The sequence below is a fragment of the Triticum aestivum genome, chromosome 6D (genome assembly GCF_018294505.1).
Source record: "Triticum aestivum cultivar Chinese Spring chromosome 6D, IWGSC CS RefSeq v2.1, whole genome shotgun sequence".
In the NCBI taxonomy this organism is placed as follows: domain Eukaryota; kingdom Viridiplantae; phylum Streptophyta; class Magnoliopsida; order Poales; family Poaceae; genus Triticum; species Triticum aestivum.
The window spans coordinates 402,405,278-402,417,331 of NC_057811.1; the positions used below are offsets into that span (position 1 = coordinate 402,405,278).

At 47.6% G+C, this 12,054-nt stretch overlaps 2 protein-coding genes across 2 annotated transcripts; both read left to right on the forward strand.

The window, feature by feature from the left end:
• Positions 1-4,783: 4,783 nt before the first annotated feature.
• LOC123141747 (RING-H2 finger protein ATL14-like) lies at positions 4,784-5,525 on the forward strand. Its single transcript, XM_044560823.1, has one exon. It carries the CDS (start codon positions 5,031-5,033, stop codon positions 5,409-5,411), a length of 381 nt encoding a protein of 126 aa, XP_044416758.1. The 5' UTR covers positions 4,784-5,030; the 3' UTR covers positions 5,412-5,525.
• A 1,245-nt stretch (positions 5,526-6,770) lies between these two features.
• LOC123142641 (E3 ubiquitin-protein ligase ATL23-like) lies at positions 6,771-8,256 on the forward strand. The gene is made up of 2 exons (XM_044561463.1): positions 6,771-6,875; positions 7,688-8,256. Exons 1-2 carry the CDS (start codon positions 6,771-6,773, stop codon positions 8,138-8,140), a joined length of 558 nt encoding a protein of 185 aa, XP_044417398.1. The 3' UTR covers positions 8,141-8,256.
• The last annotated feature ends 3,798 nt before the right edge of the window (positions 8,257-12,054 follow it).

Below are 12,054 nucleotides of genomic sequence, written 5' to 3' on the forward strand. Positions count from 1 at the left end.
AGAGATATTCCTTAGAACTTTTGGTACATCACCAACATGACTCCGGTTAGTCAGAGTATGATACAAACAGGATCTTGACATTCCTTGAGGCGCATTGCAAGATCGAGAACCGTCAAGTTCATACTCAGCTCCAACAAGATCTTGTTGAGCGTCATTGACAACGTCTAAGCGAGTCATAGTTGTTCTATGAAATGCTAGTTGCTACATTTGAACCATTCGGCGTGTTTAAATTTGGTTTGTAAACTTTGAATTCGGTTTGTAAACTATATTCGTAATTTGGTTGAACATTCAAATTTATGTTTAGTTTATATATGTGTGCCAATATGTAGTTGCAATTTATACTAGAATTGCAAAGTTTAGAATTTTTTTTACTCCGTTGTATTTAAAGGATCGGCTAGGTCTGGCCAAAACTTAGTGGATTATTTATACTCCACTAAGCCTTTTACTCCACTGATTGGTTAGAAATGCCCTCAGTGAGGTAGTGTATGCATCTAGACAGCAGTAGTTCAATTTGGTTTTTGCATGTACCAGAAACTGATGGAGCTGCATGAAGCTCTAATAAAAACTGCTAGAGCTGCATGGTCGGTAGAACACTAGAATCAGACGGTGGTCGCCATTGCTCGTGGCCGGCTGAAACAAAGGAAGCTCCTAGCAGAATTTTAGGAGGAGGCGGTCACAACTGCAATTTTCCTGCTGAACCGAGTCCCCACCGAAAGTCTGGCTGGCATGACACCAGTGGCGGAGCTTGAAAGAAAGAGTTGGGCGGCCCACACTGAAGAAGAGTAGAACTTAAAAAAAATTAAATCATGAGCACATGTTACAAGATGGAGAGAGCACATGTGTGTGTGTGTGTGTGTGTATAAATAAATGTTTCTGTTCCAAAAAGTCCGTTCAACCATGAAGAACTGTTAAGTTACTACGGCGATCCTTTTTGCTTCTAAAATCAACTCTCCCATCCTTTTTGCTTCTAAAATATGCGATGACATCTTCGTGGTTGTAGTTCTTCTGAATTCCACCCTCTACATAAACTAACATGTTATTAGCAAGATTTTCATCTTCCATATTATTGCCTAATCTTGTCTTAATAGTCTTCATACTATAAAATACATGTTCAACCCTCTGTGTAGAAACTAAAAGGGTAATGAACAAAAGAAGTAAATCGTGAATCAAATCATAGAAAACAGTAGGCCTTTTACTCTAACTCCCCTGCTTAACATGTTGCCGTGTTGGAGCCTTGGAATGGAGTTGGAGGTTTGGAGCAGAACAACCACAGGAATGGTTGGGAGGGAGCAGGTCATGCCGAGGCGAGATCTCGGCAGGCAGCACTGCGGTGGTTACTCCGCGAGATGGCGGGCAGCGCGCTGCGGTGGCCGATGCTCCCTGTCCACGACCGTCGGGTGCGGCTACATGCTGAAAGGATGGGATTTGGGGACGATGTGCCTATTTCGTGCGGTGCATGCATGAGACGAGGAGAGCAGGGGATGTTGTGCATGTGCGTGTGTCGGCTAGGTTAGGTAGACATATAGGTAAAAATATTTGGTCAAATTCCTGGGCGGGCCATGGCCCAGGTCGGCCCCTACAGAGCTCCGCCCCTGCATGACACCATTTGAGGCCTGGCATGGAAGGAAGCCCGATGTCCAGCACCTGCACACCTTTGGGTGTGGTGTACCTCAAGGAGGTGCGCCCGCAACTTCGCAAGCTTGATGACCACAGCTCCGCCATGGCCTTCATCGGCTACGACGAGCGCGTTAAGGGCTATCGCGCATACGATCCAGTGAACAAGCATGTCCATATCACCCGCGATGTCATCTTTGATGAAGAGGCCAACTGGGATTGAGCGACTGTCAGCTCAGATCCACCATCCAGCGACTTCATCATCACGAAGACCCAAGAAATTGCTCCTTCCACACCAAGTGCAGCTGTAGGGGGATCACCTTCCCTTGTTCCTGCACCATCTCCTGCTGTACAACCATCTCACCAAACCAATCTCCACCTGAGTTCGTGTCATCATTGCCCAATGAAAACGAGTGGCTGGACGCAGCTCATGATGACACACCGTTGCACTACCGTGACATTGCCAATGTGACCTTTAGCAACCCTGTTCTTGGACAGGCATCATGCGAGCTCGTCAATGACGCACTCTACCTTGTGTGTGAAGGAGAGCCAAGCTCCTTTCAACGGTTGCACCCATAAGCCATATGCTCCTTGGCTGTGTAGATGACCTGCAAAAAAATTGTAATGTTCTGTTTGTTTAAAATGACGTCGTCTCGGCAGTTCCATATTGCCCAAATTTATGCGCACATAGCTAAATGTAAGTCACCTGAAAATAGAATTTGAGTCGATTGATTTTCATAGGAAGGAGGCAGTCGCCGGTGGGAAGGAAGAAGGAGTTGCCACTCGCCGGAGAAGCTACGCCATGATCTAACTTAGGGTGGTAGGCTGCCCCATGATCTATCTAGGGTGCCAGGCTGACCCATGATCTTAGGGGTGTTGGGGATGGGGGTGCAGTTCACCGAAAAAAATGTTCATGGCCGAGGGTTAGAGGGATGGCTGGGGCGACGAAAGCACGACGGTGGGTGGCGGTTGTTGGAGGGCGGGGCGGCGAGGCCGGCGCAGCAACGCCAGCCACCGCGGACGGCGACAGCAGGCGGTCTGGCTGGTGGTAGCAAGCGGCGGGAGAAAGGAGACCGCGATCTATTTCTAGGAGGAAGAACGGTTGGAGGAAGAAGACATGAGTTGAACCATTCATTTTCTATCCAACGACTGAAATAGATCCCGGCAGATCGATTGACCCAGTTTAAGTTTTTAGGTGATTTGCACTTAGTCAGTCCCATATAATATTGTAGTTTCTAATAATGCAAAGAATGGTCCATGGGCTATGGGGAGTCAGGCGGTGCGGTAGCAACCCTTTGGATCACAAGACTAGCTAGGGTTACCAAACTCATATGGAGTCCTTTCCTATGCCCTTATTCCATAGGAATTTCAATATGAATTCAAACTTCATTTTAATTTTCCTTTGAAAAGTCCAATGCACTTCACTTTATTACTCTCTACCCTCTCCCATCGGTCCTCTAATGGTGTTTGTTTGTTGTGCACCATTTAAAGGCACATTTTGTAGAATTCCCCTATTTTTCGATAAAGGGCGTTTCTATTAGCTTAAAAATGTAGCATCAAGCAGATACAAAACTTGATAAACAACACTCGGTCTCTGCATAAAAAATTCCCCTATTTTCAAACCTATAGGATTCCATGGTACATGACATTACAACTTTACATTTTTCCTATTCCTGCGTTTTCACAATCCTGCAATCTTAAGGGACATGGAACTATTCCAAGGCAGGGCATTTGACTTCAGCCTTGATCTTGATGCCGAAGTATATTCCATAGTTGGAATCCTGACCCAACACCACGGCCGCTGCTACATGCTGGACTTGTTTATGGTTAAACATGTCAACCTAAGCATTATCTCACCAAATTTGCTAATCCAAGTCCACTCTTGAATGCATACCGTGTGATGTATTGCAATGGTTAAAGAACTTCATATATGACTAGATGAGTCTCCATCCGTACATGATGTGGCAGTACAAGTACTGTTTTATCCATCGAGATAGAATTTGTCAAAGCAAGCTTGAAAGACTTGTGAAGTGTGTGGAAACGGGAAACCTAGGAAAGGACAAAAAGAACATAGGATCAGGACAGTTTGACAAAAAGAATATGCTTCTTGATTCAGAAACTTAGAAAGTTAACTACTCCAAAGGCAAGTCACAATAAGGACCCTCCTGTTTAGGAGGCTCGACCATACACTTGCACTAAATTAAAGCTGTTCACTGTAAACTTGTATGCTAGTAACCACTACATGCAACTAGGCTGCAAAACCAGGGAGGTTTTCTGTTGACAAGGTACTTAGTAAAATAAACCATGTTTTTTAAGCATCAATATATTTTTTTGCGAGAAAATTTTCGATCTATTCATCCTGAATCATGGCAGTACAACGAATACCAGTAATAATAGGAATTACATCCAGATCCGTAGACCACCTAGCGACGACTACCATCACTGAAGCGAGCCGAAGGCGCGCCGTCGTCATTGCCCCTCCATTGCCGAAGTCGGGCACAACTTGTTGTAGTAGACAGTCGGAAAGTCGTCGTGCTAAGGCCCCATAGGACCAGCGCACCAGAACAACAACCGCCGCAGATGAAGAATAACGTAGATCAGAAAGATCCAATCCGAAGACACACGAACGTAGACGAACAACGACGAGACCCGAGCAGATCCACCAAAGATAGATCCGCCGGAGACACACCTCCACACGCCCACCAGCGGTGCTAGACGCACCACCGGAACGGGGACTAGGCGGGGAGACCTTTATTCCATCTTCAGAGAGCCGCCACCGTCTCGTCTTTCTGAGCAGTACACAAACCCTAGCAAAATTGAAATAAATGACTAAAAACGGAGGCTCTCGCCGGCCCTTGCCGAGATCCACCGCGCCCCCATGGCCCTATGGCCACTGGAGAGGAGGCGGACCTGCAACGCCGCCGCCGGCGGGAGGCAGAAACCCAAGCTTTTTTGTGGAGAGGAGGAGCGGCGGCTAGAAAGGTAATTTTCGCATGAGAATCAAAGCATCAATATTTATTTATACAGACAGGGATACATAATTAAGCGTCCATTATGTAGAAATGACTATCAGTGCTTAAAAAACTGATTTATTTTTCTAAACACTCTTATAAACACCTTGCACCGTACAAGGCCTAATAAGTTAATATGATAAGCACTGCCTATGAAACCCGACATGGATTTTTTATCATATATATCCTAGTATTAGTGACGAACTGACGATGCGGCAATGGCATCACGAACTTGAAGTCGCACGTCGCAACTTGTCTAACCTGTAGCGCTTGGCCAATAACACGCCTCACTGGAAAGTCAGAGCTCGCTCGGAAGTTTTCTGATACTTAGTCAGCGGCTTTGCTGCGCTAGTTTTTGTACCTCACAAGCATACGGCACCTCCAGAGCCAAGGCATTCAGCGCGCATGGTGCTCTCCACCGTCCTGCTCGCGGCAGGCATCACGCTGATGCTCGTCGTGCACATCCTCGTGGTCCTCTGGGTGCTGAGGCGGGGCATGACCGCCCGCGTCGCCGAGCACGCGGAAGAAGACGCAGGCCTTACTGCCGAAGAGCTCGGCGAGCTGCCATGCCACGACTTCAAAGAAGGCGGCGCCGGCGAGTGCGCGGTGTGCCTGGAGGCCTTCAACGCCGGCGAACGTTGCATGGTGCTGCCGCGGTGCGAGCACGGGTTCCACGCCGAGTGCGTCGGCTCGTGGCTGCGCAAGAGCCGCCTGTGCCCCATCTGCCGCGCCGAGGTGGCCGGCGCAGTGGCCGCCGAGGTCGTCGTGGAGGTCGCTGCTGCCTGATGCCCGTCGTTGGGTAGTTGGATGCAGTGTTCGCGGGTGTTTGGTAGGTTCTCTTCTGTAAATGAGTGGTAAAACAGCGTTTCTGCATTTGTGATGTATATATAGCCATCGTGTTTTTTTATAACGATATTTTTTTTAAAACTAGGCAAAAGATTTGCCATTTTCATTAATTAAGAAGAGAGTATTGTTACAGAGATACCGTGAAACAGCAAAAGCCTAAACGGATTACTCTCGTGGCATTACATTGCTCAATTGCTTGGCACCCGCAACAGCCCAAATAGACATTTCTTTTTTGACGATACGCGTGACGATCACCACCGGTGCCGCTTTGCTCCTGAATACGCGCGCATCCTGTTTCTTCCAAAGTTCTCACCCCACAAGGAGTACCAAAGAAGATAAGGCCTTAACCGGTAGGGCGCTGCTCGAAAGTACCTCATTCCACCAAGATTTAATGGTGCTGAATTGGTGCCAACTAGCCGTGGGAATAGCAAGCCCAAGCCAGACGAACACCTCATCCCAAACCTGGAGCGAGAACCTACACTTGAAAATGATGTGGGCCGCCGATTCTTGAACCTGATTGCAAAGCGGGCACCGGTCACAGTTTGGCCATCCTCGGCGTTGCAGCCTTTCCGCGGTCCAAATTCTGTTTTGATTGACTAATCAGGCAAATAATTTGCATTTGGGAGGAGCCCAAGCCTTCCAAATCGAGATCTGAAAGCTAGAGTGAGTGAGTCCAGCGAACTGCGCCAAATATGCAAACTTGGCGGAGTAGTTCCCATCATTGGCGAGCTTCCACAAAATGCTATCTTTGACGCCCGGTCGGATGACAACGCCTGAAAGCTTCTCCCACAAGGCCAAGAATTGCTGAAGGTGCTCAAGCATGAGGCCGCTTTGAGTGTCAATTTAAGCTATCCAATGATGATCCCTCAAGGCCTAGGCAACCGTTCCGCCTTTCTTGCGAGAAAGCTTGAAGATCTTTGGTGCAATGTCCTTGGGTCTTAGACCCTCTAGCCAAGACGACTCCCAGAAAATCGCTTTATTCCCATCACCAATCGTCATCTTGGTCGCAGCCGCAAAAAGATCACGGTCCGCAGCCGTGCACGACGTCCCGTGCCCGCACCACGCCCTCGGGGGTTCATCCCAGTGTAGCCAAAGCCACCAGAGCCGGGGGCAGTGGCAAACTTACCAAGATTTAGAATGCCAAGACCTTCATATTCCGTTGGTTTACAAACTTGCTCGCAATTAACCTTGCATTTTCCCTAAGTCACCTTGTCCGTTCCGGCCCAAAGATAGGCATGTCGCAGCTTGTCAATTGCCTTTAAGACCTCCATCGAAAGGTCCAGCGATGTGATGTGATAGATGGCCACCGCTGTGAGGACCGCCTTGAAAGTCATGCGACCCGAGATAGCAACATGCTTGCCTTTCCAAGGCACCAAATTGCAGCAGCCTTGTCCTCTAGGAGCTGTAAGTGAATCCTCTTAAGTCTCTTGATAAGTCAAACTCGTGACCCAATAGGACGGCGGCCGCTGCATGCCGGACAACCTAAGCGTTATCTCATACAAATTTGCTAATCCAAGTCCACTCTTGAATTCATAGCGTGTAATGGTTAAAGAATTTCATACGTGACTAGATGAGTGGCCGTCCGTACATGATGTGGTAATACAAGTTCTGTTATCCATCAACACGAATTAGTCAAAGTAAGTAACCTTACAAGACTGGGGGAAAAATAGTCTTACAAGACCTGTTGAGTGTATGTGGAAACCTAGGCAACGATAAAACAAACATGGCATCACGGCAACTGGATAAAAGGAGTTAACTACTCTCAAGGCAAGTCATAAATAGACACCCTCTTATTTATAAGGTTCGACCATAGGAAATGGACTTCGAAAAGCTGGAAATTTTTTAGACTTAACAAAATTAGAACCATTCTCTGAAAACTTTCAGCGTAACAAACATGCCCTTAAAAAAATTCCCTCAAGACAAAGAAGTCCCCTAACAAACACATGCTAGCAACGAAACCACTACATGATATTTTATAACACTTTATAATCCAAGAGCCAGCTGTTAAGATTAGTGGCGATATATGCCTATGAAACCGGAGATGTATTTGTTATTACGATATATCTATCCTAGTACTAGGGGCGATGTGGCAGTGGCATCATGAACTTGAAGTCGCACGTCGCACGTCGCAACTTGTCTAACCTGTAGCGCTTGGCCAATAACACACCTCACTGGAAAGTCAGAGCTCGCTCGCAAGTTTTCTGATATTTAGTCAGCGGCTTTGCAGTGCTAGTTTTTGTACCTCACAAGCGCACGGCACCTCCATAGCCAAGGAATTCTCCGCCCGCATGGTCCTCTCGGCCGTCCTGCTCGCGGCAGGCATCACGCTGATGCTCGTCGTGCACATCCTCGTGGTCCTCTGGGTGCTGAGGCGGGGCATGACGGCCCGCGTCGCCGAGCACGCGGAGGAAGACGCGGGCCTTACCGCCGAAGAGCTCGGCGTGCTGCCATGCCACGACTTCAAAGAAGGCGGCGCCGGCGAGTGCGCGGTGTGCCTGGAGGCGTTCATGGCCGGCGACCGTTGCATGGTGCTGCCCCGGTGCGAGCACGGGTTCCACGCCGAGTGCGTCGGCTCGTGGCTGCGCAAGAGCCGCCTGTGCCCCATCTGCCGGGCCGAGGTGGCCGGCGCGGTGGCCGCCGAGGTCGTCGTGGAGGTCGCTGCTGCCTGATGCCCGTCGTTGGGTAGTTGGATGCAGTGTTTGCAGGTGTTTGGTAGGTTCTCTTCTGTACTGTGTACAGCGTTTCTGCATTTGTTATGTATATAGCCATCTTGTTGATTTAGATGCTCTTGCGAGGATTTCTGACTGAACATCGTGGCAAATCACGAGGCCACGCTCAAGGCCTGTCTATGCATAGTTTGGTGTTGTTCATCGAGATTTCTTGTTTGATTTTTTTTAAGAAAACTTTCAATCTATTAATCTTCAATCATGGCAATACAACAAACACCGAAAATAATAAAAATTACATCAAAATTTGTAGACCACCTAGGGACGACTACAAGCACTGAAGCGAGAAGAAGGCGCGCCACCGTCATTGCTCCCATCCCCCCTCGCCGGAGCCGGGCAAAACATGTTGTAGTAGACAGTCACCGTGCTAAGGTCCCATAGGACCAGCGCAGCAGAACAACAACCGCCGCCGATGAAGAGTAGCGTAGATCAGAAGGATCCAACCTGGAGAAACACAAATGTAGACGAACTATGATCAGATCCGAGCAAATCCACCAAGGATAGATCCGCCGGAGACACACCTTCACACGCCCACCGACGATACTAGACACACCACTGGAACGGGGACTAGGCGGGGAGAACCTTATTCCATCTTCAGGGAGTCGCCGCCGTCTCGTCTTCCTGAGCAGAACACAAACCCTAACAAAATTTGAAGAAACATCTAAAAAGGGAGCCCTTCCGCCAGCAAGGGCTGGGATCCACCGCGCCGCCATGGCCCTAAGGCCACCGGAGACGAGGCGGACCGACGACGGCGCCAACGGAAGGCAAAGGAATCCTAAACTTTTCTTGGGGAGGAGGTACCGAGACTCCTCTTTCTTGATTTCTTGTTTGATCTTGATGCTTATTTATTCTGAAATGCCTAGTAGATCGAACACTTTTTGATGGCAAATTACGTGTCGTGCGCATGACAAATCCTGGAAAAAAAACTGAATATGTCACGATTTACCATGCTTGTTGAAGAAAATTTCTAGGCTCGCGACACGTAATTTTTTCATAATAAAGGTCCGATTTGCCATGTTAAAAAAATATGACATCAGATTTGTAGCAGGGTCCTATTTCTTAAATGGAAGAACAAAATTGAGAATCAATCTATGGTTGGATGGTTATACTTCTAGCCCATTCGGGATCAAATCCAATGTTTCATTCTTTGATGTTTCATTGTTGTGCATTATTATGGAGCATGGAGTATGCCTCTTTGAAAACAACACCACCGCTTGAAGGCGAGTCTCCGGTAGTCTAGGTCTCCAGTAGTCTAGGTTGCTTCGTGATAGGGCGTGAATTCTTTCGTAATCTTGTTTCTTCTTGATCGCTTTGTAAGAGGGCATCTTCATCACCATGTATCGATTTGGCTGAGTGCTTTATTTATAAAGTGACGCGAAAGCCTTTTTCGATAAAACAACACCACCGCCACAGGTGAGAGAGGGATGGAGTTTCTTTGCCTTCACAAAGGTGAAGATCTTCGCAACTCAGGGTCAACATAACTGTTGGGGAACGCAGTAATTTCAAAAAAATTCCTCCGATCGCGCAAGATCTATCTAGGTGATGCATAGCAACGAGCGGGGAGAGTGTGTCAACGTACCCTCGTAGACCGAAAGCGGAAGCGTTATATCAACGCGGATGATGTAGTCATACGTCTTCACGATCCGACCGATCCTAGCACCGAACGTACGGCACCTCCGTGTTCAGCACACGTTCAGCTCGATGACGTCCCTCGTACTCTTGATCCAGTTGAGGCTGAGGGAGAGTTCCGCAGCACGACGGCGTGGCGACGGTGATGATGAAGCTACCAGTGCAGGGCTTCGCCTAAGCACTACGACGATATGACCGAGGTGTGTAACTGTGGAGGGGGGCACCGTACACAGCTAAGAGATTTTCTGTTGTGCTTTGGGGTGCCCCCTTGGCCACGTATATAAAGGAGGGAGGAGGAGGAGGCCGGCCTAGGAGAGGTGCGCCTGTAGGGGGAGTCCAACTAGGATTCCCAATCCTAGTTGGAGTCCCCTTCCTTTTCCAAGAGGGGAGAGAGGGAAGGAGTAGGAGAGGGAGAAGGAAAGAGAGGGGGGCGCCGCCCCCTCCCTAGTCTAATTCGGACTTGCCATGGGGGGGTGGGGGGCGCACGACCACCCTTTGAGGCCCTTCTCTCCTTACCCGTATGGCCCATTAAGGCCCACTACTTCCCCCGGCGAATTCCCGTAACTCTCCGGTACTCCGAAAAATACCCGAATCACTCGGAACCTTTCGGATGTCTGAATATAGCCTTCCAATATAGCGATCTTTACCTCTCGACCATTTCGAGACTACTCGTCATGTCCGTGATCTCATCCGGGACTCCGAACAAACTTCGGTCATCAAATCACATAACTCATAATACAAATCATCATCGAACGTTAAGCGTGCGGACCCTACGTGTTCGAGAACTATATAGACATGACAGAGACACATCTCCGGTCAATAACCAATAGCGAAACCTGGATGCTCATATTGGCACCTACATATTCTACGATGATCTTTATCGGCCAAACCGCATAACAACATACGTTGTTTCCTTTGTCATCGGTATGTTACTTGCCCGAGATTCGATCGTCGGTATTATCATACCTAGTTCAATCTCGTTACCGGCAAGTCTCTTTACTCGTTCCGTAATGCATCATCCCGTGACTAACTCATTAGTCACATTGCTTGCAAGGCTTATAGTGATGTGCATTACCGAGAGGGCCCAGAGATACCTCTCCGATACACGGAGTGACAAATCCTAATCTCGATCTATGCCAACCCAACAAACACCTTCGGAGACACCTGTAGAGCATCTTTATAATCACCCAGTTAAGTTGTGACGTTTGATAGCACACAAGGTGTTCCTCCGGTATTCGGGAGTTGCATAATCTCATAGTCAGAGGAACATGTATAAGTCATGAAGAAAGCAATAGCAATAAAACTAAACGATCATTATGCTAAGCTAACGGATGGGTCTTGTCCATCACATCATTCTCCTAATGATGTGATCCCGTTCATCAAATGACAACACATGTCTATGGTCAGGAAACTTAACCATCTTTGATTAACGAGCTAGTCTAGTAGAGGCATTTTAGGGACACTTTGTTTTGTCTATGTATTCACACATGTACCAAGTTTCCAGTTAATACAATTCTAGCATGAATAATAAACATTTATCATGATATAAGGAAATAAATAATAACTTTATTATTGCCTCTAGGGCATATTTCCTTCAGTCTCCCACTTGCACTAGAGTCAATAATCTAGTTCACATCGCCATGTGATTTAACACCAATAGTTCACATCACCATGTGATTAACACCCATAGTTCACATCGCCATGTGGCCAGTACTCAAAGGGTTTACTAGAGTTAGTAATCTAGTTCACATCGCCATGTGGCCAGTACTCAAAGGGTTTACTAGAGTTAGTAATCTAGTTCACATCGCCATGTGATTAACACCAAAAGAGTACTAAGGTGTGATCATGTTTTGCTTGTGAGAGAAGTTTAGTCAACGGGTCTGCCACATTCAGATCCGTATGTATTTTGCAAATTTCTATGTCTACAATGCTCTGCACGGAGCTACTCTAGCTAAATGCTCCCACTTTCAATATGTATCCGGATCGAGACTCAGAGTCATCCAGATCGGTGTTAAAGCTTGCATCGACGTAACTCTTTACGAAGAACTCTTTATCACCTCCATAACCGAGAAATATTTCCTTAAGTCCTCTAAGGATAATCTTGACCAATTTTCAGTAATCTACTCCTAGATCACTATTGTACTCCCTTGCCAAACTAGGGGCAGGGTATACAATAGGTCTGGTACATAGCATGGCATACTTTATAGAACCTATGGCTGAGGCATAGG

Excerpts from the sequence above, each read along its gene's own strand:
- LOC123141747 (XM_044560823.1), top strand. The coding sequence starts at position 5,031 with ATGGTGCTCTCCACCGTCCTGCTCGCGGCAGGCATCACGCTGATGCTC.
- LOC123142641 (XM_044561463.1), top strand. The coding sequence starts at position 6,771 with ATGGCCACCGCTGTGAGGACCGCCTTGAAAGTCATGCGACCCGAGATA. Across the intron at positions 6,876-7,687 it reads AGCCTTGTCCTCTAGGAGCT|CGGCTTTGCAGTGCTAGTTT; the intron begins GTAAGTGAATCC and ends ATATTTAGTCAG.